At 41.2% G+C, this 27613-nt stretch overlaps 1 protein-coding gene across 6 annotated transcripts in view; it reads left to right on the top strand.

Moving 5' to 3' along the window:
• MACROD2 (mono-ADP ribosylhydrolase 2) overlaps positions 1-27613 on the top strand; it is a 1047040-nt gene that overhangs the window by 584694 nt on the left and 434733 nt on the right. For all 6 annotated transcript variants that reach the window (XM_054180117.1, XM_054180116.1, XM_054180112.1 and 3 more), the window contains exon 6: positions 8732-8853. In XM_054180117.1, the coding sequence (XP_054036092.1) occupies positions 8732-8853 (122 nt within the window). The remainder of the gene's footprint in view (positions 1-8731; positions 8854-27613) is intronic.

Here is a 27613-nt window from a genome sequence, read left to right on the forward strand (position 1 = left end):
GGTTCTGGTTTGGGTTCTGTTTGGTTGTTTGGGTTTTTTTGTGGTGACTGCTTTTCTCTCCCCACTCCCTAGAGGGTATATTTATGCTTTAACTGTGAAATATGCCAGCAGAGGTGACTAAAGCAGCTTTAATGGAGCTAGTCTGGGCACTGGAAACACCCTGAATGTACTAAGGGGGCTGTGCTTTAAGAAACTTGAGAGCTCATTTCTGATTTCTTTGCCCCTGTAATTACTACAATTGCAAAACAGGAGCTGAAGTTAACTTAAACCACATTTGCACCTTTCTATGACTTGATTTCTGTCGCATGTTTTTTAGGGTAGTATTTGCAAGCTGCTCTTGAATCAAGTGTGGTTTAACTGTACCTTGAATTTATATGGCTAGTGTTATATCCTTCACCATGTGTATTTTGGTTTGAAATTCTTGTGGAATGTCAGATTAAAACTCTCTTGTTGTCTTAAAAATAATCACTCTCAATTTAAGAACAAACAAGTGGTTTTTTGAGCACTGAAAAGCCTTCTGACTGCATTTATAGATTAATTAAAATCAAGCTCACTCTCTTCCAAACATCTTTTGCTGTTTAATAAGGAGAGCAGTAAAGAGAGAATCTTTGTGGGTCAGGCTTTCCTACATGTAGTAAACATAAACCAAAAGACAGATTAAGGCATCTTTGTCTATAGCCTTGTCCACTTGCAAAGAATAATAGCTGGAAAGGTGGAGAATGTTAGTTGGGGTCAAGGGGGTCACTTGGTATGTGTTTTCCTAAGCCGCTCAATGAGGACTGTTCCTGGCTGTGCTCCTCTGCCGCTACAACAAAATGAGGTTTGCAGTTGTGATGAAGACTTGGTCAACATAATTTCATTGCCTTTGTTCTTATTTCCTGTGTTTATTAAAGCCTTTATACAGGTAGATGATTTGTAGAGGGGAGCGAGAATAACACTTGAGTATTTCTGCTGCAAATTCTTCAAGTCCAATTTGAAACAAGAAAACAGAAATAGCAAGTCATGGATGTCATAATTTCGTGTTGAGTCATGTTGTGTTCATTTCGTGTTCATTTGTATCACGTGACATCATGAATATAGCAAATGGAGCTGTTGCCTTTTAGCTTTGCATGCCTGCAATTATTTCCATCAAAGTTGTGGGGCCGTCTGTCTAGTCACTGCTTTGACATCTGTCATCACAGTGCTAAATTGCTTTGTAAAGCCCTATTACTTTGGGATGTAGCATAGTGTCTCTTAATTGCACTGCTTGCTTCTCCTGCCTGAACAGAGCCTACTTTTGTTTCCGGCATTAATGGCGAGGTCCTGATGGCAGAATGATGCTGTAAGTTCATTGTTGGGAGGGGAACTGCTCTGGAATTACATGGGCAGACGTGGGCCTTGTATTTTATGACGAGCATGAGTGCCAAGAAGGCTTGGGCTCTGACTTGTGTGCCTTGCTTCTCTGGCCGGCTGTTGACGCAGTGCTGTAATCACCGCAAACAAGCTCCCTGTGTTTCTGAGCTTCCCACGGATGCCGAGTGATTGGGCTCTGCTAAATGCTGCCTATTGAGCCCTGACTTCTGCGGCTTCCCGAAGGAGCTCTTGGGCTCAGCAAACCCTTCCCCTCTCCCTTTGGGAATATTGTTTTCTGACTGTCTCTGCTGTCTCGTGCTTAAAATATGCACCTAACCCACAAAGAGGGGTGTTGGTTAATCAGTTACAATAAATTCTTTACTTTTTTTCCAGGCAGACAATGCTACTTTGGTGAAAAACAGCTTAAATATTTTACACAAATGATTTCTAGATAGATCTCTTGCAGCTAATAAAACAGGGTTTTGGTTCAGCTAATTAGTCACTGAAGGCAGCTGTAAAAGGTACAAACTTCAGATTGAGAAGTGCTTATTGCTTCAAGCCTAGAAAACTGCGACTGTCTCTTTAACTGCTGATAAATGCAATATACAAAGCAAATAAATACTCCAGAACCAAGGAGCTGTGCCATATGTAGTCATACATAGTATGGTGTGGTCTATAAAAGATATGTCTTGCATTAAAACACTTTAGCTCTGCTAATCTAGTTTTGGAGACACATATTAGTAAATAACTTATATTAGGCTGTGATCCTGGGGGATTAATTTAAGCTGAAGTTAAATTAACAGTTGTTTGTTACACTAAAAATGCACATTTCATGTGCAAGTGCATGCCACTGGAAATTGAAAATGAGCCATCTGAGCACATTTGTATATCAAAGCATTAGGCTACAGACTTTGTTTAAGAGCAGGGATGTTAAGTATTGTCGTGGGTTGAATTTCCCCCCACCAGCATTAACTTTGCCAGACCAACTCAGTTAGAAGCAAATGAAGCTGTATTTACAAGCAAAATCCACACTCTACAATGGAATGCAATGAATATGCACAAAATATACAGTATTTACAATATTACACAGATATTTACAATTAGCAAACTACATGAAAATCCCCCTCGTTAGAGACCAGGGAAGCTGTTCCACTGCCCACCCCCTAGCACCCTGTTCCAAGAGAGAAAGAGGAGTGGAGAGAAACAGCAGTGGGTTAGACTTAGCCAAGGCCAGCCAAAGCACGTTATCTCTCCCGAGCAAAGCAAAACAGCCAGAGATCAGAAGAGAAGAGAGAATTGTTATGGTACAGCTCATCTTATTCCAGATATTTATCCAATGAATTTGTTTAGAACAATCTTTTGTTTTCCTTTTTACACCCAGTAGTGATTTATTTATTTTTTTTCTACTTCTCTGCTCAAAATCTGTAACTAAATTGTAAAGGCGTAGCCTAAAACCACCACAAGTATACGTGAATATGTGGAGCTAATTCCATTTCCCATCAACTGAACCTCAGCTATCCCTTTTCAGCACCGGTATGGTGGTTATTTATTGTATAAAGCAAGGGATAAGACTTAAACATGCTCTGAGTTTTTGTCAGATTTTTTTTCCCTTTTTTATTTCAGTGGCACACAGAGCTGTAGCTTCTTTATAAAAATTCCTGCTGTGATTGACAGGCTACAGCTTCATTATGCAGTTCACTGGGTGGGCTGATTATGGCTGTGAATGAGAAAATGGGGCAAATGAGAGAAATGTGTCATTGATTCTAGCCTTGGTCGGCTGGTTTGTTAATGGTGTGAACACATCACACTCACCTCTGCAAGGGAAGAAACGGCACAAATTGGTCTCACAGAATCATAGAGTGCACTGGCTTGGAAAGGATATCCATTGGTCATCTAGTCCAACTCTAAGGCAGTAAGCAGGACATCTCCAACTAGATCAGAGCCTGACCTTGAATGTCTTCAGGGATAGGGCTTCCACCATTTCTGTGGGCAACCTCTTACAAGGTTCCACCACCCTCATGGTAAAGAACTTCTTCCTTATGTCCAATCTAAATCTACCCTTCTCCAGTTTAAAACCATTGTCCTTTGTCCCATTGCTACATGCCCTTCTAAACAGCCCCTCACCATTTTGCTATCTGGTATCACTTCTACAAAGAACAAGGGAAGAGTGAATTGCATCAAAAGTAAATTATTCGGTCCCCTAGGCTGGATTTTTGGGCAGTCACTTCTCTGCATCCTTTTGCAACTGGAAGTTGTTTTGCCCAAGTTGCTGTGGTGTGTTTCTGTAGCAGTGGAGATAAAACCGTGCTTGTTAAGCATGTTAAGATGTATGGACTGACTTCTTTAATAAAAAAGAGCAAACAAGCCTCACTGGTATTTTTATACATGGAGTTTGTGTACAGCAGCAAAGGGTACTTTCCTTTTTGCCTGACCTATATGGTGGTTTAAAGAGAAAGTCACTGTGATTTTGATTCAAGACTCAATATTTATTTTCACTGGTGGCCAAGTAGAGAAAAGGATGTTTTTAATGCTCAAGCATCTGTTATACCTGCAGATTAGTTTGTGGTTTACACAAGATTCAGTTGTCTGTTTTCAGTATAGTGCTTCAGGGAAAAAGGACTGAAGGAAACCAAGCAGAGATGATGCCCATGCACATCAGGGTGTGATTGTCAGGCCTCTTGTGTTGGCCACCAGTGCATTTACCAAATGCCTGAAAATCAAATGACCCAAAAGAGAGCAGTAGATTCTATGAACTCTCCTTAGATCAATGCTGTGCTGCAATGCAAATCCTAGAAAACCAGTGTAAAACCAAAATGTTTCCTCAGCCCTAAAAGCGCTACAAACTATGGGTGTACCACATAGATCTGTGCTGATGCTATCTTCCAGCCTCCCTTACCAAATCTTTGGAAGCATTACTTTAGGGGGTGGGGGTGGGAATAAATATCTCCTTCCCTTATAAATATTGCTTTAAAACTAAGCAGCTTCATTAGCATTAAAAGCAGTTTGATCCATCGCTGTAGCCTGAATCCCAGATGAGAACGTACCTTCCTCCAGGGCTCTGCACCTTGGTGGACTATTAAAAATGTAAGCAAGCATCTCTGCTCTGTGTATAAAGAGAAAGTGATTTATGAACACGTGGATTGCAACTTCCTTTTTAATGAAGTTTCTTATCAGTGTGCTTGGCTGGAAGAGTGACCATAGTAAATCAGAAGCTTCAAAGCAGTTCTGGCAGCTTCTTTGGACATAAAATAATACAAATAGTGAGTGTCACGTTCTCCTAGAGCTGACTGTCAGTGGGTTTACTCTGTTTACCTGCTTGTGAAGAACAAAAAAATGCATTTGGGGATGTTTTCGGGAAATGCTCATATCTGTTGCTCCTGTTTGATCTCATTAAGAGATGTTCAGACAGCAAAGGGCTTCAGGAGGTCCAAGGAGGAACAAAAGCTCTTTGGTACCAGGGATCTGTACCAGGGTTTTCCAGGCAAACTGTATCTTTTTGGAATTGAAGTGATGGGACAGCTTCCGTTTAATGTCATTGTGCATCTGCATGCACAGTTTATCTTAAGCCTATACAATAGGCTCATTCCCATGGCTGCTGCTCCCATTTGTGTTCCCTCTGTATCTGGTTTGTGATCTCCTGAAGCGAAACTCATCCCTGTGCATGTCCTGTGAAGTCTCCTACCATGGTTGAAGTGCAACCTGGAAGTTGTGTTTGCTTCAGAAAAGCAATGAACATCCGGGGTGGATGCTCATTCTGGCTATGGGTAGACTGGTGAGGAAGGTGGTAAGTAGGGCTTGCACATCCATGTTTGTCCCAGCCAGTGGTGCTGGAAGCTTTCATTTGGGGCTGGCTGCTGTAGCAGGTGGCCAGAACAGCAGAGGAGTGGTCTTACCCCCTTGTCTTGTAGAAAAATGCCTGTAGACCTCTGTTCTACAGCTCTGTAGTATCTGACTCTGTGCAGCTGGGTGAGAAAGGAATGTTCAAGGAAATTCATTGTGACAGACAAGCTGGAAGATTGACTAAGTCTTCATAGATTTATTAAAAACAAATGGATCTGCTTGAGCCTGTGAGGTCTGATCCTCATCTATTAACTGCATGGGATGGGTGATGAGGGCAGAGTTCTGTTATTTTCCAGTTTGTTTGCTTTATGCCTGTATAATCTCAAAGGCTTTTGCCTGCCTGAAAACCTCAACATATTGTGGAGTAGCTTGAGCAGAATAATGTATAATTTAGGCAATGTGTGGATACACTGATTTTATTGACAGAATACAACAAGAAAATTATTACTTCCCTGTTTGTCTGCTGACCATGAAACATTGACAAATGATTAATGCTACTCTGCTAGTAAAATCTTACTCTATCATGTTTTAGAATAATAATGTCTAAGGTTTTGTGTGTTTTGGGGTGTTTTTTTGGCTGATGATATGCTGTAAACTATTGCAGTAGTTTTCATATTTTATAAACCAATTCATAACCATCTTCAGTGTCTTGTCTAAAGAACCACCACCTATGATGAGCCTGTCAAAATGAAATCTAAACAAATAAGTGCGTTAAAGGTTGCCTGAAGGTTGTGGTGCAGTGCTAAATCAAGAAGTTCTGAAGAAAAGATGACAAGAAGAAGATTTCCCATTTAGTGTGCTGAGAATTCTTAAAATTAGTGATACTAAAGGAACGGAGTTCAATGATTAATGAGCGAAATGCAATGAGAAATTTTACTAAGGAGACTTTTATACAGGAAGAACCAAGCAAGGATTTGATACTTTGGCTATTCCCCGAAACTCCTCCTTGTTGTTAAGTGTTAAATTAAATATTTAAGCCATTGAGCTTCAGTTTTTAAGCAGCTGCATGTTGAAATACAAATTAACTCAGCTGCAGCAGAAAGAGGGAAGTCTCTTATAATTCTTTGTTTTATTGGTCTTTTATACTTCCTTTAAGGTGATTTTTATAGCCATTCCTTATTTTGCTTGTTGGCTGATGTATCTTACAAATTTGAAATGCATCATGGTACCTCTGATCTTAGTGTCTGTAAGTGTCTGCTTGAGATCAGATTTGTTGGCGTATTTCTTCTCCTTTGCTCCGTAACTGCAGCTTGCCTCTTTCATAAAAACAAGGAACAAGGTGGGGTGTGGGGGGGAAGTCAGAAGAAGCTTTTTCTTTCTCTGAAGTTGCCTACAACCAAAAGCCAACACTTCCAAAGTGAAACCTTCCTTGAAAAGTTTGAACCTGAAGGAAATTGCTGTAGTCGTAGACTGAAATTACAGTATTTCCTAATGGAAGTACTGACACAACCTTATCTACGAGCAGAAGCAGTTTCTTATACTGGCTACTCTTTTCAGTGTATTTTCTATGTCTTAATGGTACTGACTTTGTTACAGTAGCTAACACATTTAACAAAGAAAAACATCACAACAGAGACCCAGCAAAACAAACAAAACCCTCCCACAAACAATAAAAAAACCAAAACCAAACAACCAAAAAGAAGGCACCCCAAAATAAACCACCCACACCAAAAAGAGAAACACCAAATACTTCACTCCTTTCCGAACTCCCAAGTGAAATGACACTGCCTGTCTCAATCACCTGATATCATCCTGCTCATCAGTGGATAAAGACTCAACACCTAAGTGATGGTTCAGTTGCTTGAATTGCTGTGCGGAGGGTTTGCGTGTCAGGCAGCTGTGACATTCAACAGAAATTATCCAATCTGTCCATCTTTTTCCCTCAGCTGGGGAAAATGACTGTGATCAAAATAGAAAGAAGAGTAGTTAACCTTTTATTTACTTCTCAGTAGGGTGGTTTTCTGTAGCAGTTGGGAAGTTTAGCTCTTAGGGGTTTCAGTTTCCCATCACAGCCAATTTGTCTGTGTTTCTGGGCACTGGGATTGTCTGACATACTTTTATATACTGAGTTATCAATACTTTCTGGCTAATGTAAAGAAGAACTTTGAAAATGATCAGAACATTATGTAGCAGAACATAAGCCACCTTTTAAGTACTAGAGAGGATGACTTGACAGATGGTGTCTGGGTAAAAGAGTAAGGCAGTGTATACTTTAATATTAGTTTGTCCATTTTCACTTAAGCTTTGGTGTAAGTTGGAAGGAAATAATCAAATAAAGCTTGGACAAAGACTAATGCTGTGCAATCTGTACGATTTTTGAGTAAATTAAAATATCTTGGAGTGCAGCAAGAAGAGATACTCTATGGAAACCTGTCCCATATGGGAGAGAAGCACAACCTAACCAATGGGACCAGTGGTAATGCGACTGGAAACACTGTTCTAATCCTTGTTCGTGGCAATGTTGCAGAACACGGTGCATCTGTGTAGTGCTGCTGCTGCATATTGTGTGGGATGATAAGGGGGGGAAAAAGAGTAAAAAATGTGCCTATCACCATAATTCATTCTGTTGGATTCACATGTGCTGTAGAAGAATGAGGTTTGAAGAGTAAATGTGCATCCTGCTACTCAAGTGTATGGGGGGAAAAGTAATAAAAAAAGTACTCATGACACCTTTGAGTTTGTAGATTTTATTTCAAAGTGGGTTTTTTGCTTGCTTGTTTGATTGATTGATTGTTTTTTAATGCCAGGCTTTTTACTTCATTTTTCTTATGGTGCTTTAGAGACTTTGATTGCAGCATCTGATTTTGATGAGTGCAGAGAGATCATGCCTAAGACTCTATTTTCTTGACTATGTTTTCTCTTTTTGATCATTGTAAGTTTTTTCAAACAGTATTTTGTTTTATTGCTTGGTTTCTCCATCTGGTCTGAAGTGAGAAGAAAACACACTTTTGGAATAACTAACACATTCATGGGTCACAGCTTTTCTTCTCTTAAAATGCTTCCTGAGAAAATACTTCAAGCATTAGACACACACACACACAAAAAAAATTACCTGTGTATCTCCATCAATGTAATGAGGGCTTGTGTAGTGAACTTTCCCAGAGAGTGGACCTTCAAGGGGTGAGAAAACGGTTTCCAAGATGTACAGCCCTGAAGATTTAGGGTATTTACACCAACCTTTCATCTCTCTGGCGTGTGGATTGCAGTACACATATCACAAGCATTTAGAGCATTTTCTCATTTTTCTTTCATTCCATATACTTCAAAGTTTAGCCTTTAATGTTGTGCTTGGCTTTGGTTTTGTTTTGGGTTTTTTTTTTTGTTTGTGGTTTTTTTTTTTTACTTTATCACAGATGTATCTGATTATGTAATTTCCAGTTTTAAACATTTTCTTACAATACTCGTCCTACTTTTGTCTAGGTACAATACCAGAATGGATTGACTTGCATTGTAGCAGTTCTGCAGAGTCATGAAATAAGGGGGAAAAAACCAACCTGAAACACCACAGCCATAATATCACCAACATTTCTTTTTTAATCTTATTTTTTATTTCCTGTAGATGTGATCCATACTGTTGGACCGATTGCAAGAGGCCATCTCACTGATACTCATAAAGAAAACTTGGCAAGTTGCTATAAATCCTCTCTGAAACTGGCAAAAGAAAACAACATCAAATCAATTGTAAGTACTGTATGAGAGAACGCATTATTCTTTCTAATTTGGATCTTTGTTTCCTTGCTGTAGAATAATTATAATGGTAGGCTTCCAGAAGTATTTCTTGCTGTATGTGATGTCAAAAAGCAAGGAATTAACTATCATTTGGCCAAAACAGTTGCTACAGGAAAGGGATACGCTTATTTTAGGAGTTAGGGAAGACTGGCTGGGTAATGGGTGTATAAACAACTGTGTCACAAAGAAAGGGAAGGAGCTGTTCCCCTAGCTCATTCTTGCATTGTATAATTTATTTTAAAAGACCTGAGTATCCGCTGGTCAGAAGGATAACTGCATGCAATGCTGCCTCCTAAATGGTTGAGAAGTGATTAATTTGTTACTTATTCTGTCTGCGAATGTTTCTTCCTAAAACTAAAGGTCATGGTCAAGTGGCATTGTTTATAACACCTCCTCCAAATTCAGTCACTAAAGATCCTGTCATATAATATTTCATTGAATTATAAACGTCTTCTGGTTGCTTGAAATACACACCACATTTTTGTACCTCAAAAGCCAGATTTTCAAAGCCTACAGAGAAAAGCTGTTTCCTCTCCAGCTCTGGAGCTTTATCCATTGCTCAAGCTGTTGCAGCTGAAATCTTTTAGATACACCCCTAGTTTGGTTCCACATGTATGTAACTGAGAAGAAGGTTATCACCTGGGCCCAACTTCGTACGTTTGGGGTCACTTTGGTTGTGTGATAGCAAATTGTCCTAGTTTAGAGCAGGACAGATTGCTTTATTGCTCCAAAAGGGGCAAAAGAGTAATGCTCACATGAATTGATTGGATAGTAATGGAAAGTTTAAATGGAAAAGCAATTCATGTACTACAAAGCATAGTGGTGAGCATAGCAAAGCATATACAGTTCAAAGAAATCCCCAGTCTTAACACACAAGACCAGTCTTAACACACCAGACCAAAAACCCAGCACTCCCCTTCTCCCCACCTGGGATTCATCAAAAACTCTGTCTTCCCCCTGCCCCAAAGATAAGAGAGCATCTCTCCCCCACAGGAGCAGAGAAGAAAAGACAAGACAATAACTTTGCAGCCAGATGTATAAGGGTGCAGAAATACACTATTGGGTAGAAATACACTGTTTCCTGTGTCTGCCCACTGGGCTGGACACTGTAGATACTGAAGGTCTCAACTCTGTGGCTTCTTTTTTGGAGGCACCCAGCCTAAACATATGTTTGGCAACTTAGAATGCACACGTTTAATCTAAACAAAATGTTAGTTGGACCAATGGTGTTGGGTCTGGGTGAAACAATTCAATAAGGGAAAGCTTTTAGCATTGTAAAATTGCAAATAGAAATCAAAGCTTCTTGAGTAGAGAGGCAGGACAGGTGTAGTAGGGCTTTGAACCCAAGTTAGATGTGTCCTTCAGAGTCAGACCTGATGAATATTGTTTATTTCTTCCTTGCTGGTGTCAACTGTGTTCTTCACACTTCTTCTGCTAATAAGATCTGTCATGGTCCAGTGGTGGATAATATGGCAGAGGTTAAATAAACCTGCTTGCTTTCCAGCTTCTCTTCAGAAGGGCTAAAGGTGGCTGAGCTTAACTTCTGAGTGATGTCCAATTGGATCTTTTATTGAGACTAGCTTTACATTTTTTGGAACAGAATCAAGACTCAAAGTTGGGGCCAAACCACTTTATTTAAAAGACAACAGGTATAGCTGCCACCACAACAGCCAGATCTGTAGGGAGCACTGTGCTGTGTCAGCATGAGCAGGAATAGTGATAGCAGGAACAGTGAACAGGAACAGTGAGCAGGGATGGAGCAATAAGAACAGTACAGGAACAGCATCAGCAGTGAGTAGAAAGGGCGGCTCAGGACCAGTGGTGATGGCAGCGCCTTAGGAGAAATGGCAGCTTTCAGAGATGATGGCAGCAGCAGCTCCTAGCAGCCCCACTCTCACCACCATGCTGTGAAGACTTTTGTAATTTCACTCTGTAGCTAAAAATAGCTGCCCCACCACCACTCAGTACCGTTGCTAGGGAGTCTCCATGCCCAGGTGCATGCATGGAGAACTAAGGTTAGTTTCCTTGTGTTGGTTCCACATGTGGGAGACATAGGGAAGAAACTTCTGTGGCTCAAACTATTCTCCCAACAACGCTGAGATAAATATATAGGTTTTTTTTCACTCCCTTACAAGATCTTCTCTGTTTCTCAAAATGTTTATTGTGCCCTCTTTGCCACTATCAAGCCATGAAAAGTTGTAGCCAAATTAGTTGTTACTTAATTTTATTTTATTTTTAATGCTAGGCACATGAGTTAGAATCGAAAGCAACCTCAGGGTCGGGGGTCATGTTCTGAACTCCTCTTTAGGGTTGTGTGAACACATAAGGATGTTTCAGTCCTGCTGTGATTCTCATTGCAGCTGGTAAGACCTCTGTGCTCTTGCTCCTATGTTCATCCTTCTTCCCCTTCTTTATGCTCTGGGCAATTGCATTGTTCTTCTGAGACATTCAGGTTAGTGAGAGTAAAGTTCATAAAACAAAGTGGAAAAAAAGAAAAACTTTCAAACAAACCAACCAAAACCCTGTCATGTAGAAGGAAGTTTGAAATAACAAAGGAAAACCTGCAGTGGGCATTGCTTGATGCTGGTAATGCTTGCACCTGTAAGGATTCTGTATTTTTAGGACATACTAAATGGTAGTTTGGTATTTCAGATGGAATAATAAAAAGTGGTCATACTCATGGTTTTTTATGAAAACTAGCCTGATATTTTAGTAAGAAAAGATGACCACAAGAGAAATCATGCATGGATTATTTCCTTGCTGGTTAAGAGCTGTTGACTGTGCACCTGTTTGAGATAAAAAAATACTCAACACCCAGGCTTGCAGAACACAGCTGCGCAAGCTGAATGGGAGCCAAGAGCCATTCATTCATACCAGCACTAAGAAGCTTAGCAAGCAATATGGATTTTAAAGTCCACATGACAGATCATGGACTGTTCTGAAAAGCCCTAAGTCCAGTGATTTCAGTGATGCTTTGGGAAGTGAAGGCTACTTGAGTGTCTACCCTAATGAACAAATCAAGCCCGGAGCCAAGTAAAATGTACAATCCATTCAAGCCCGGAGCCAAGTAAAACATACAATTCATTCAACTGAGGAGCAGTAGATCACTGTGAGTCTGAGGAAAAGAATACAAACTGTGAGTGGGTTTCACAAGATCCAGTTCATACAAATAGAAGGAAAGGAATGAATGGACAAAAATATCTACAAACTTCTGGGGTTTGTAGAGACTTGGAAGAGAGAAAAGAAGTTCTCAAATAGAGAACATCTGAGTGTGGACTGGATTATGGGAACAGATATATTTTCAGCAGGGAGAAGACAGACAAAAATTGGGGTAGAGGAGGGGGGAAGGTTGCATATGTAAAATAAGAGAAGGCATGTTTTAACTGTTGCTCCAGAAAGGTGGTGAAATAAATATAGGATATAGAAAAATGAGTATTTTTAAATTAGGTACTGAGTAAAAGCAGTTTGCTTATGACATATAAATAAGTATTGATGGCAGCAAGTTGTGATATATGGAAAGATTTCACTAAACCAGAAGGTATTGGAGTACTAGCAGTTGTAAGTGAGAAGGAGGCACAAAGACATTAAAGGATTTTAACAATGTGAGTGTATTTCTTCAAACAAAGGATGGCAAGTCTAGGAACGCATGCAAAAATCTGGGGGGGAAACCTCACAATCCAAATTGTTTGGAACATAAATTGTGTCATAGGAATTTGAATTGCCAGAGGCATTGTGAATGAAGAGTAATGATAAATGGCAATGTATCAAGTTGGACAGAGGTATGCAGGGTGACTCAGGGTGCACCACTAAATGCAGTTTAATTTAACATCCTTATTAATGATTTTTGAAGAGTACATAAACAGCTCATTAATTACATTTACAAATGATACTGCATTAGGCACGGTTGCAAACACTAGAAAAGGACAGAGATATATGATGACAATTGATTATGGAGACTGTGAGTATAACCTTATCCAGCATCCACCACAGCACCAGAAGGGAATTTGTGCCTCCACTTCAGTGGAAGATAGGTCAGAACCAGAGCTGACAGCTACAGTGTAACTCAGCACAGGAAAAGATGAAGTAGCATATGGTGAGGGAAAAAAAACCACGTTTGCAAATAGTCAAAGGGTGAAGCGTGCTGAAAAACCAGCATAATGAGGAAATGGTCTTGAATAATAAGCCTCAAATTAGATATGCTTACAGCAGTCACTTCTTTTCTTTCACTATTATATATTGTCAATCTGCCTATAGAGAAATGATGGATACCATAGAGGCTGTAGTTTCTGTTCAGAATGGACTAGGGAGAACAGGAATAAGATTTGGAGTAGATCAAAACTTGATTATGTATGTATGTGCATGTAGCTATTTCACATCCTCAGGGAGGGAAGCAGTGATCTTGAAATGCTTTGTAAATTGTGAGATGCAGCTATTTGGAGGGAGAGAGAGAAGAAGAATGCCATTGTGTGTATGACAAAATGGCGATTGAATGGTGTATCTGACACTAATTCTATTCTATTGACACCTTGGATACAAACACAACTGAACTTAACCAGGTTGGAAGAGACCTTTGAGATCGAGTCCAACCTAGCATCCAACACTATCTAATCAACTAAACCATGGCACCAAGCACCCCACCCAGTCTCTTCCTAAACACCTCCAGTGATGGTGACTCTACCACCTCCCTGGGCAGCACATTCCAATGGGCAATCACTCTTTCTATGAAGAACTTCTTCCTAACATCTACCCTAAACCTCCCCTGGCGCAGGTTGAGACTGTGTCCTCTTGTTCTGGTGCTGGTTGCCTGGGAGAAGAGACCAACCCCCCACCTGGCTACAACCTCCCCTCAGGTCTAGGTATGGATGAGAGCAACTCTATGCTAACTCTTGGGAGAGTGCTGAAATCTCATCTGAAATTGTTAGAATCTCAGTGAATAAAAAAGTATGTGGTGTGCAAACCTAGAAATGAGATAAGGGGATACAATGAATTGCCAGTCAGCATGATTGCCACCAGCAGCCCAGCCATGGGCAAGGATTTGCATAGCCATTAAGACAGAGCCCCAGGAACAAATTTGACTGCCTGTAGGATTGTTTACAGAAATCAAACAGCTTCTGACTTTTGTCTCTTGTGCCTATTTTCCCAAACATTTTTTGTGTTCAGAGTGGGGGTTCATATCAGCTCTTTTTATGCAGAAGTTTTTCTCTCTCTGGTCATCCACTCTGTCTGCCTTTTAAGTTAGCAAAGTAAATTTTATGTTTGCACTTGTTATCTGCCATTCCCAACAACATGCATCATATTTTTTTTCTTTTGCTCTGGTTTATGTAACTGTGCCCATTGTAGGATGCTTGAGCTGCTCTCAAATGACTATTTGTGTGGTCGCTGGTGCTGGGCAAACCTTCTGTGTTGGATGAGTCTTGCTTATACAGTCCTTTGTCTAGTGAAGAGTGTACTTGAGATGTTGTTTCTGTTTATCTCCACTTAAGTCAATATTGATCAGTGGGAGAAAACATTTAAGATGATAGAAGGAGTTTACTTTTTGGAGTAAGGAGTTGTCATTTCATCCAATTAAGTTTCTTAAATGTTCAGAATAATTTCCTAATGTTTAAAAAAGTGTTATTTTGATATTGGTCTCTTGTAACACAGTAGTACCAATAGCTATCCTGCATCAATTAAATCTCTGCTGCCTGACACACTGGGAAAACATTATAGGCACCAAATCCTCACTGAAAGAAGAAATGGTGAAATGAGTTCAATGGATGCTTTTTCTGTTTTCTTGTATTGGGTTTCTAAATACGAGTCTTACAGGCCAATAAGTTAGGTTGTGAGGCAGGCTGGGGGGAACTGTAATCACTGTTTTCAGGGATTAAATTAGTCCCCTGTCTATGCAGTGTTTGAAATTATTTACTCTGTGTGCTCTGACTTCATCAGAGGGGTTCCTGTCCTGCTTTGCTTTGCTTACACTGCTTTGAAACCATCTGAATCTCTGAATTTTCTGAACATCAAGCGCTTCCCTGCTACATGCTTCATTCAGATTTTGCTTGTGGTTAAAAGAAAATCTCAATAAGTTGATGCCATTTAAGGCCAGGATTGCAATTAACCAGACACTTCTTGAACTACCCAGAAAGCACCTAAAGGTGCTGTGTATTGTTGTGGGTGGGATCCAAGTCAAAAGGGCTGTAAGTCATTTGTAAAGCAGGGAAGTTGGTGCTGATCCCTCACCCAGAAGGCAGGCCAGGCTTCCTCTGTGATGGCCGTGGGTATGGAGCAGTTTTAGTTGGGACTACAGCTCTGCTGTTGTTCAGGGCTGCTTTTGGCACTGCAGTCTTCAAGATTGCCTCGTGTTGGCTGAGGGGTGAATTGTAAGGCTTCAACAAGAAGCATTTCTTTAAGTCGTGCTCTCTGACCTCCAGCTCCAGGGATAATTATGGCTAGTTGAGGGGAGGGGAGTGAGTGGAGGGAATCCTCAAAGAATACGGCTTTGTAAGTCACAGAATGAAGCCTGCTTGTTACCAACAATATATTAACAGGGTAAAATACAAAAGCTTTTCTGCCTGGTCCCTAGAATTGGGATGGAAAGAGTTTATGCTATTCTAGAACCTCACTAGATTAGTTAGCTGTTGTATTAAAAAAACAACACACCAGAAGCTTCAGTCTATCTTTCTGTCTGGATGTTTGTGCAGTAGGTACTTCTGCTCCAGGGGAAACATTTTAGCTGGACTTTACTTCTCAGCACAACCATCCTGCTTCTTTTGTCTAAAGTATACGAAGGCAAAAGGCTATCCCAAAATGTCTCAGAAGTAAGAGGAGTTACTTAATGTCCTGGTCATCTTCAGGTCAAGTGGAAAAATCATCATTCGGTGATTGGTTTTGCTAGTGACCTGTAATGATAGCATATTTCTGGGAGAGTAGCTTGTCTCTTTTGGATGCTAGATAAAGTGGGTCCCTCCTATGCACACACCTTACACTGCATTTTGGCTAGGGCTGTTCCAAAAGTATGCTAAATAAGATCAGGACATGCTCTTTTGAAATCCATGTTGTGCCTCCATTTCTGGGCTCTTAAATCAATGTACACAATGCATAAGCAGTACACTTTAAAGTATTAACTGAGCTAAATATTCCTTTCGTATAAATACTTTAAATAAATACTTTAAATAAATACATATAAATACTTTACAAGCCCTGTGAGGAGAGGCTGAGGGAGCTGGGGTTGCTTAGCCTGGAGAAGAGGAGACTCAGGGGTGACCTTATCACTCTCTACAACTACCTGAAGGGAGGTTGTAGACAGACGGATGTTGGTCTCTTCTCCCAGGCAGCCAGTACCAGGACAAGAGGACACAGTCTCAGGCTGCGCCAGGGGAGGTTCAGGCTAGATGTTAGGAAAAAGTTCTATACAGAAAGAGTGATTGCCCATTGGAATGGGCTGCCTGGGGAGGTGGTGGAGTCGCCATCATTGGAGGTTTTCAGGAGAAGACTTGATGGGGTGCTTGGTGCTGTGGGTTAGTTGTTTAGGTGGTGTTGGATTGGTTGATGGGTTGGACGCGATGATCTTGAAGGTCTCTTCCAACCTGGTTTATTCTATGTATTCTATGTATGTACTAATCTACAGGGAGTTTTGTATCATGATTTTTGTAGGTGCTTTTCAAAATCAAGGGTCTTCAATTATATTTGTTTTCTGGGTATATTCAAAGTTAGTGCAAATACCAATGTAATCTGTTTGTATAGAAACACAACCTAACGATTACTCAAAAATACCTCAAGAAAAGGTACCTGTTACTTACTGTGTATAGCACTGGAGACATAACTAAATTGTCTTTTTTATTGTCCTAGATATTTGTCCCCATCTGTAGATGGGGATTTTAAAAACAGACTTGCAGTTATTCACTGATACTCCTGGAGAGGAGGAGACTCAGGGGTGACCTTATTGCTCTCTACAACTACCTGAAGGGGGGTTGTAGTGAGGCGGAGGTTGGTCTCTTCTCCCAGGCAACCAGTACCAGAACAAGAGGGCACAGTCTCAGGCTGCATCAGGGGAGGTTTAGGCTGGAGGTTAGGAGGAAGTTTTACACAGAGAGAGTGATTGCCCACTGGAATGGGCTGCCTGAGGAGGTGGTGGGGTCGCCGTCGCTGGGGGTGTTCAGGGCGAGGCTTGACAGGATGCTTGGTTGCATGGTTTAGTTGATTGGGTAGTGTTGGATGATAGGTTGGACACGATGATCTTGAAGGTCTCTTCCAACCTGGTTTATTCTATTCTAGTCTAGTCTAGTCTAGTCTAGTCTATTCTATTCCTGGTATTTGTATGCACCTTTAAAAAGAAGTACTTCTGGTAGGCCACACTGTTTCTTTGAGCTTCTTTTAAGTGGAAACATGTTTAGCCCCCTCTGATGCCTGAATCTTCAGTTGCAACACACGGACTGAGCATTTTTAAGATCAGTTTCAAACCCAGAGTGTTCTCAGCTCCTCCTGTTCTAAATTAGGAAATAATCATGAAAGAGGGATTTTATTTGCATGGTAGAAAGGCATTTAGAATGGTGAGCTGCAATGTCTTGGTCTAACAGATTGTTTTACAGTCTTGCCTTTACCTGCCTTGTTCTCTCATGATGCAGAGGAGTTTCACAGAAATATAAAGCAAAAATTTATTTATTTTTAAGGAAACCTATTGCTTGCTGAAAATGTTGCCATAGCAATGAGTTATAAGTCTGAAATTCCTAGAGGTTGACTTTAATCTATCATCTGGTCTCTGATACAGATTCATAGCCATCAATCAGAAGAGTTGCTTTGGAAGGAAATTTCCAGAGCATCATAAATCCACTTGAATTGTTTCTTTGAAACACTTGTTTAACTTGTAAGCTATGATATGACTGGTCTTACATTTTCAGGCTTACTTTTCTCCCCAGTTTAGCCTTTCTTTTTTTTTTTTTTCCCCTTATTTTATTATTTTGCTTTCTTCTTCTCTAAGATATTTTCTAGATAACATCTTTTAAAAGTAATCTATTGCATTAAGTTATTATGTTTGCTTTATTACCATGTTGGCTTTTTACATCTGCATCAGATGAGGAGGTTGTGAGCTCTCCTTTTGATTACAGAAATTGCTATAGCTGGCCATGCTTTTGTTAACCCAAGGTGAACCTGCTGCTTTGTGTTCTATGTGCTCCCAACCATTTCTTCCAAAATGATCTTGGCACACTGAATCACAATCTGGTTTCTTCAATAAGGATTTCATTAAACAACATGTATCCAGCAAGATCAAATGTAAAGCACTATACTAAATGGAGACATTTGTTCGGCTGAGAAAGGTTGAGGCATGATTGCAGCCCTAGGCAGAGGTTCCTTGTAGTGTAGCATGGACTGGAAGTGAGTTGACATCACCCTGTTGTGGGGAAGACCAAGAAAGCAGTAAAAATTAAACAGGACAGTTACCTGCTTTGCTACTTTAGTGGAGCTAACTGGACTACTGTGTCCAGCAGGGGGAACTGAAAAAAAAGTTTCAGCCTGGTGTGAGTATGGAGTTAGAAACAGAACCAAGAATAGGGTGAAAGAACTTCTTTAAGTCCAGAAAGTACAAGACTACTGGTGAGGAGGGGAAAGTAGGGGGAAAAAAATGTAATGCTTCGACAGACTACTGAAGAGTAAAAGTTAAAAGTTACTGTCTGTCTTGTGACAGGACAAGTAACAGTCTGAATTTATAGGAATGGGGTTTTAGATTAGCGGTTATAAGGAATTTCCTGTTTGGAAGGGTGGTAAAGTGTTGAGAAAACTGCTTAGGAAAGTTATAGCTCCACCAGTATGTGTACATGGAACATCCCTAGCATCTGGTGAAACCCAAATTTTTAACGCATTCAGTGCTGCCAAAAGCCTGAAGGCTGTGAAAGCCAAATAGTTGAGCTCCAGCAGCGAGGCTGTTGCAGCCCTGAGGAAATGGCAGGTAGCCTGGTCACTGCAGGAGCTGGCTGCACAGTGCAGAGGCAGACAGATTGGTTTGTGTGGCAAACAGAATTCCCTTAAAAAAATGTATTTCAGCGCTATTGTGGTTTTTATTGGTTTGCTTTGATCTCACAGTTGCACAGTTTTCTTTTAATTTTTGGCTTTTGTTTTCCTGCTTGTTAATTTGGATTTTTTTTCCACCTTTGCCAGTGTGCAACTGGGGATAGTTTTCATGTTGAGATAAATACTTTTTGATTTCTGTTTCTCCTGCTATCTGGCTACCTTCTTTCTCACCAGGGAAGGTTTCGTACAGACACTGAGAAGAGCGTACACATAGAACACGTGCAAAAGCATTCGGAGACTTGTGTAAGCCTCTGTATTTTTTAACAACCCATTTAATTTTTTTCTGCCATTGGGCAGTTATATGTTCAGAATGTATTTCCTAGGAAGAAGCACATTTGCTTTAGTTTTGATGCTTGGGGTATATTACAGTGTTTGCTTTTGATAGCCAAAAGTGGTAGGAGCAGTTCAGAGGGACACGTTGATCAGTTGTGACTGTCTCAAGGCAATGTACCATGTAGAAATTATTTGTGTTAACAGGGATGATGGTGTGATCTGATGGGATTCTTCCTGTTTAAAAGTATGATATGATGACTCCTGAATAGGGTCATGCCTTTTTCCATTTGCCATCCCCTCAGCTCCCCCTAAGATGTTCAGAAGTGTTTTAAGTAAAGACAGGGACAGGTACAGCTCCAAACTGATCAATTTCTTGGACTTAGACCAGCAGGTGGGTGTCAGGATGCTACAGTTTATTTGCTGCACCAAGTGGCAGAGGACAAAAGCCACTCTAACCCTTCTACCTGCCTGGTTTATCTTGTGCCTGACCACAAACAACTGTCTATATAGCATAAAGAAATAGTAGTGATGCTTTAATAAGCAGGTTGCGCTACCAGGGAGCCTCGGTTCTCAGTCTTGTTGTTCCATGATGTTACTGTTGTAGTTGTTCTGCAACCTGATGCTGTTCTGATGGGAGAAGGGAGAAATGTTAGTTTAATGAAACACTATGCACTTTCTCAGGTGGAATGAAAAAGAAAATGGCTTGTTCAGGAATAAATTCTGCAAGTTTGTGTATGTGATGGGTTTAACATGTGATAATTCACCCATCACCCTGTGGGATCCTGTGCTAAAAGGATGAAACTTTCTAGAAACACTGCCTGTTGGCTCCATAATTGGGGAAGTGTCTCATTAGGGAAGGCCAAAGCACATATCTGTCAGACAGTGGATCATAATGCAAGTGATCGGAGACAGCTCATAAAAACTAGGGCTGCTGCAAAGTCTACACTATAAAGTGCAGAGGAGGAGAATGGTTGTTGTTTCTGTGCAGAGGAAATTGTGCTGGAAAAAACCACACACAGCACTTTCAGTTTGGTTTAAAAAAAAAAGAATGAAAAAGAGAGGGGGAAAAAAAATAGACTAGAGGACTTTTATTTGCATATGGATCTTGGCTGTCCAGAGTCAAGTGTGCAAGCTGCTTGTCATTATTTGAATAGCAGGGTTTTGTCATGGAAATTCATAGAAGTTAATGGTAGATACAGATTCCTAACAAAGCCTGTAGAGCTGATAGACTGCAGCCATCAGCCTCTATGCAAATTTATTCTTGTACTTCCAGTCTAATTCCTTTCACTGACCTATTCTCTGTCAATGTTTTGTTTGCCGTTTGTAAGCTCTTCGGGAGGGCTTCTTTGCTCTATAAGGACAGTAAGTGTGTGCTGTGAAGGTGCATTCCCTGTTGAGACTCAGAGGGCTCGAGCAATAGCATCAACGGGAAATAATGGTTGCATCAGGGTCAATGTTGTTGGTTTGGGGTGACTGCAGTGACTCTATCCATCATCACCAGAGAGTCAAATTCTGCTGAAATTGGAAACTGCATATTCACAGGTTTTCATGCTGGAGGTGCCCTCTGTGACACTAGAAATGTATGAAGGACTGTCTGGCAGATAGCAACTTGTCACTACCATTTTTTTCCCCTTGCAATTTAATGGTGAGGAAAAGAGCGCATGATGCTGCATTTTAGCACTGCATGGTGCTTGCAAGGTCCCTTTTCACTTGGGATTTTTCATGTGATAATTTTGAGACACTTCTGTACCTCCCATTTGATTATTTTTTTTTTTAAGGCATTGCCTTGGTTTAGCTATGCAGAGAACAAACTGTAGTATGAAGTCAGTATCTGCCTTTTTTACTTGAAATCAATCCATTCTTCAAACAGCAAATGGAAAGCTATTATTTTGAACACTGTTTTTTTTAGCTTTAGCTAATATAAAGCGGAAGTATCAGGTGGACATCATGATACTAAGTGTGTGTGTGTGGGGGGAAGTATTTCATTACATCATAACTTCTGTTTAGGATTGGAGTAAACATATTAAAAAGTAATTCTGAAAAATAACCAGGAAGGTGTCTGCTTTCTTGAGCCTTGTTTGCCAGGTTTTTAAGTATGTTTTCCCTGAATTCTTAGACTCATAGAACGGTTCAGGTTAGAAGGGATTGTAAAGATCATCTAGTTCTAACCTCCTTGCCACGGGCAGGGAAACGTCCTTCTAGACCAGGTTGCTCATGGTTGAATGCAAAGTGGCTTTGAACACTTCCTGAATTGGAGCTTCCACAGCTTCTTTGGGCAGCCTATTCCAATGCCTCGCCAACCTCATGGCAAAGAATTTTTTCCTAATGTCTTACCTGAATAGAGTATCTTTCAGTTTGAAGTCATTAGCCCTAGTCCTGTCACTGCATGCCTTTGCAAAAAGTCCCTCTCCATCTCTCCTGTAGCCCCCTGCAAATAGTGGAAGGCTGCTATTAGATCTCCCTAGAGCCTTCTCTTCTCTAGGCTGAACAACCCCAACTCTCTCAGCCTGTCTTCACAGGAGAGATGATCCAGCCTTCTGCACATCTCTGTGGCCTCCCCTGGACCCACTCTTCTAACAGTTCCATGTCCTTCTTTTGTTGGAGGCTCTTAAAACCTGTTCCCACCAAATACAAACTACATGCAGTCCATATTCACATAAACAGTTCAGCACCCGGATTGTTTTCAAAGCTGTCTTGCTTGTCAACTCCTAGTGATGCCTGTCAATTAGGATTTAGAGATTTGTTTATAAAACAGATGAAAAAAAATATTACAAGTAGAGCTAGCAGTTTTGGTAAAGAGAAGTAGCTAAAAGATGTGTACTGTAGCGTGACTTGCCAGGGTTTGTCATAGAAGGACATCTCTACAAGAGGGGAGAATTTTTTTTAAGTTAGGGTAATTATAGATAAATTAGTTTTTCATTTTCTCCTGTTATGCTTTTCCTAGAAGATGACTACCTGAGTTAAAGCTTTAAGCCAAAAGCACACATTTCTGTAGGATGCAGTAGGTTTGAGAATTTAGGAAGGGCAGGTCCTGCCTCTCCAACCTCATCTCCTTCTATGATCAGGTGACCCGTCTGGTGGACGTGGGGAGGCCTGTGGATGTGGTCTACCTGGACTTCAGCAAGGCCTTTGACACCATCCCCCACAGTAAACTGCTGGCTAAGCTGTCAGCTCATGGCTTGGACAGCAACACTCTGTGCTGGGTTAGGAACTGGCTGGAGGGCCGAGCCCAGAGAGTGGTGGTGAATGGTGCCACAGCCAGCTGGCAGCCAGGCACCAGTGGCGTCCCCCAGGGATCAGTGCTGGGCCCCATCCTCTTTAACATCTTCATTGATGATCTGGATGAGGGGGTTGAGTCAGGCATCAGCAAGTGTGCAGATGACACCAAGTTGGGAACAGATGTTAGTTAGAGGGTGGAAAGGCTCTGCAGAGGGACCTCGACCGACTGGACAGATGGGCAGAGGCCAATGGCATGGCATTTAACAAGTCCAAGTGCCGGGTGCTGCACTTTGGCCACGGCAACCCCATGCAGAGCTACAGGCTGGGGTCAGAGTGGCTGGAGAGCTGCCAAAGAGAGAGGGACCTGGGGGTGCTGATTGACACCCGCCTAAACATGAGCCAGCAGTGTGCCCAGGTGGCCAAGAGGGCCAATGGCATCCTGGCCTGTATTAGGAATAGTGTGGCCAGCAGGCACAGGGAGGTCATTGTGCCCCTGTACTCTGCATTGGTTAGGCCACACCTTGAGTCCTGTATCCAGTTCTGGGCCCCTCAGTTTAAGAAGGACATTGAGACACTTGAACGTGTCCAGAGAAGGGCAACAAGGCTGGGGAGAGGCCTTGAGCACAGCCCTATGAGGAGAGGCTGAGTGAGCTGGGATTGTTTAGCCTGGAGAAGAGAAGGCTCAGGGGTGACCTCATTGCCCTCTTCAACTACCTGAAAGGTAATTGTAGACAGGAGGGGGTTGGTCTCTTCTCCCAGGCAACCAGCACCAGAACAAGGGGACACAGTCCCAAGCTGTGCCAGGGGAGGTTTAGACTCGAGGTGAGGAGAAGGTTCTTCACTGAGCGAGTCATTCGTCATTGGAATGGGCTGCCCAGGGAGGTGGTGGAGTCACCGTCCCTGGAGGTGTTCAAGGGGAGATTGGACGTGGCACTTGGTGCCATGGTCTAGTCGTGAGGTCTGTTGGGACATGTTGGACTTGATGATCCTTGGGGTCCCTTCCAACCTTAGCTATACTGTGAGACTGTGATACTAGTAGTTTTTTAAAATAATTATTATTCATTCTGTTCCTGTTGGAATAGAGAATATGCTCCATTACAAATACTTTATTTTTCTAAGGAAATAAGTCAGCATATTACAGGTTTGTTCTGAGCTGCCTTACCTTTCTGAGATACACTAACTGGATTAAATATTTATGAATTAGATCTCTACCTGTGTCTATTCCACACAACTGTGCACATCTGTGCAGATGAGGAGCAGACATGAGACAATGGGTTTTATTCATACCAAATGACAGTTTGAACAAAAACCTTGGATGATGACTTCAGCCAAGGAAGCCTCATGTTGGGGCAGAATTGTCCACTAACATTTCCTCCTTGACTGATCCTGACTCAGCACTTCATGAACATGGTACAGCTTTGTCCCCTGTTTGTGCAAAAAAAGGAGGAAAAATGTAAGCATGTCAGAGTCTACAGGAAAAGTTCTTATGTTTATCATGTGTTGGTAGTCCTTGTTGTGGAATTCATCCCTCCTTGAGTCAGGCACAGGCACTCAAGCATATTGCAGGAAACATTGCTGAATTTCCAAGTGTCTGTCTGATACAGAAGCCTTCCCTCCTGCAGAAGGGGAAAGTGTTGGCATTTAATGGGTCTGGGTTCCTAATATTTTTTTTAAGTGATCTTAAATCTCCATCTCCCATTCAGTTCTCATGTCCTTTCTGTGTTCTTCTGAGAGCATCTTTTCCAACTGGATCATTGCAGATCAGAATTCTGTTTTACAAAACACAATACGCAAAGGTGCAAAGCATTTTTTCACACATATGTGCAGTCATCCCTGTTTGACCTTTTCTTGTCTGTTCTTCCACTCTGAAATACACCAAGACCAGGTTTAGTGACAAGGACGAGCTCAAGACAAATGTAAGTCATCAAGCTGTCAATTTTATTTTTTAAATACTTAATTAATGTCTCCCTTGCATTCTAATTCCCCTGTTTATATACTGTGGAGCCATGTATTCTTTATTTAGCAGAGAAGGACAGTATTCCAGCCATGATATTGTTACTTACTGTAATCTTGAATCATGTTTGTAGTTCTGTGTAGCTTTGTTCCTTTTAAGTGTTTATTTACTTCCCTTCTTTGATCCCTCAGAGTGTTTCATAATGTTTAAATTCCATAGGACACATATTTATCAGTTTCCCTAATCATTTGCCATCTCCTTTTTGCTCTGTATTCTCACATCTTCATTTCACCCCTTTTGAATCACTTGCAGAATTACCAAGGGTCTTTGGCTGTCCGAGCTGCTGAGTTGCATTATACAGAAGCAAGGTTGTATCCAGACCAAACTAAACCAGCAGATACATAAATATTCTCATGTGATTATCTGACTAGCATGTCATTTCTTTATTGCCCTTGCACAGAAAGAGGGTATGGCATATAAGCTGATTTTTTGATGTAGTGTTAATATCTGAATGCTTGTGATTCACCAGTTCTGAAAATGCAGCTCCCTGTTTTCTTAGGAAAACAAGCCAAGAGCACCATATCCAGGTATATTTGAAAAAAAGTACCAAAAAATCAGCTGAAAAATGTGAAAAACAATTAAAAATAGTTTTATTGGACCACCGACCATTAGGAGGTCCAAGAAACGTACTGCTAAAAAACTGCAAGGTGGCAATGCCATCTGACAGCAGTTCGTTCAAATAAGCTGCCATCTGAGAGGATGTATATCCATCATATTTCATTTCAGGACTTCACCTCCTGTAGCTAATGATGTTAATGACAGCTAATTCTACTTAGGCCTGATGGTGGTAGTGTCTGCAGCTTGTAATCAAGCATTGGATACAACACACTTGATAAATTCAAGGACGCTGAGCCAAATCACCCACTGCACTGTTGACTTTAATTAAAATTGCTGGTGATCGATGGTTCAAAAAGCAGGAGCTGCTGCTGCTCTTCATCACCATTTATTGTGCATTATTTTGGTGGTACTTCTGTTTCCTTCATTTGTAGTGAGGGTGTGTGGTATTTCGCTGTTGTCATGGGTTTGGCCTAAGGTGAATTTATTTCTCTGGAAGGCCTCATCAGTGCCACCAATATCATCTGAAGGATTTCTGCAGGACTAGAGACAATCAAAGTAACTTAACCTGTTCTGGCTGATGACTCATGAATCTCCACCAAAAAGAGCTCTATCATAGCTGCACCACCTGTAGTCTCTGAACTGGGTAGCTGGAGTGAGTTAGGACAATTTATCATCATACCTTTCCTTTGCAGTGCAAAGGTACTTGAAGCAAATGAAATTATTTTTCTTTATTATCTCATTCTTAAGAAAACCAGCCCTTGTATTTTCCCCAAGCACAAGGGTTCTCTGAATAAATATGCCAAGTATCAGCTCAGAAAACAGCATTGTACCAAATCCTTTCGTGCTTAGTCATGCCAGAGGAGGAAGAGCTAGGATGGTTTATAAAACAAATGTGTGCAACCTTGCAAGTCTTTGTGAGGTAGTTTGGGGAGAGTAATGGAATGCTACACAAGTGTCAGGGAGATTTTGGTTAAATGGTAGACTCCAAGAAAGGCTTCAGAGTATAAAATACAAAGTTAAATTCTCACTAGTACCTAAATAACAGCCTGGAATTAATAAAAGTGTTTCCAGCTGACTAAAATGTTAGATCGCTTGGACTGAATCATGATAGATTTTTTTTACTTAAAGCTAACAATTCCCTTATAATTCTGTCTTGTGAACAGCAGTTAAAGCCAGAAGAGAGAATAGCAAATAGACTGGAATGCTTGGGCATGAATGCAGCAAAAGTATAGGTCAGGAGGAGCATGAAAAACCTACCTGCGGCAAACCTGCAAGCTGTATGGATGCTTGTGGAGAGGGCTAATGAGAAGCAGATGCTTTGTTCTTTGGAGTTACAGTGGAACTGGTGGCAGGCACTGGGAAGGCTGAAGTCAAAGACTTCCTAAAAGCATGTCTACAATACACTGGCCATATAACCATTGTTCCACTTGCTGTGAATGCACAGGCGATTATATTGAATTAACCTCTTGCCAGCAAGAGTTACTGTGTGCCTCTCTTTGTGCCTACGTTTTTCACCTTGGAGTGTGCTGGGCGTGTGTCAGCACTAAGGTCAGCAGTGAAGTTTTCACAGAGATGTTTGTTTGTCATACCTTAGCTTATTCTAGGTTGAATTTCACTAGAGAAGTGGCAGCTAATTAGAATTAAGTACTTCTCCAAAAATTAGCTAGCAATAGTGGTACTGTTAATTGTCCCAGAGTCTCTCCGTCAATAGGAAGAACTAGTTTGTATTGACAAAAGAATGTTATTGTCAATGCATGTCCAGACCTGTGCCCTAAAAAGATCTCCGGAAACCTTTGGTGCCTCTAGACTGGAATTTGTTTGTTTGTTATTTTCACAGAATCACCAAGGTTGGAAAAGACCTCAAAGATCATCAAGTCCAACCCATCACCACAGACCTCATGACTGAACCATGGCACCAAGTGCCACATCCAATCCCCTCTTTCCAGGCATGGTGACTCCACCACTTCCCTGGGCAGCCCATTCCAATGGCTAACGGCTCTCTCCGTGAAGAACTTTGTCCTCACCTCACTGTGTCCTCACCTCACTGTGTCCTCTTGTTCTGGTGCTGGTTGCCTGGGAGAAGAGACCAACCCCCTCCTGGCTACAATCACCCTTCAGGTAGTTGGAGAGAGTAATAAGGTCTCTGCTGAGCCTCCTCTTCTCCAGGCTAAACAATCCCAGCTCCCTCAGCCTCTCCTCGTAGGGCTTGTGTTCGAGGCCTCTCCCCAGCCTCATTGCCCTTCTCTGGACACGTTCAAGTGTCTCAATGTCCTTCTTAAACTGAGGGGCCCAGAACTGGACACAGTACTCAAGGTGTGGCCTAACCAGTGCTGAGTACAGGGACTTCCCTGCTCCACTATTCTTGATGCATGCCAGGATGCCATTGGCTCTCTTGGCCACCTGGGCATTTTATTTAATTTTATTACATATTTTTATTTATGTATTCATTGTATTTTTCCCACTTTCCTATTTTTCCTAAGGTTTTTCCAGCATCTTTCCAGTGTGCTTATTAAGCTATTTGAGAAATAATTTATCTGGTTTTAATACTGAGGAAGAAAATTCAAAGCCCTTTAATGCAGTGGGCTCTCTTACCGGTAAAGAATA

This window comes from Dryobates pubescens, chromosome 3 (assembly GCF_014839835.1).
Source record: "Dryobates pubescens isolate bDryPub1 chromosome 3, bDryPub1.pri, whole genome shotgun sequence".
Lineage (NCBI taxonomy): Eukaryota > Metazoa > Chordata > Aves > Piciformes > Picidae > Dryobates > Dryobates pubescens.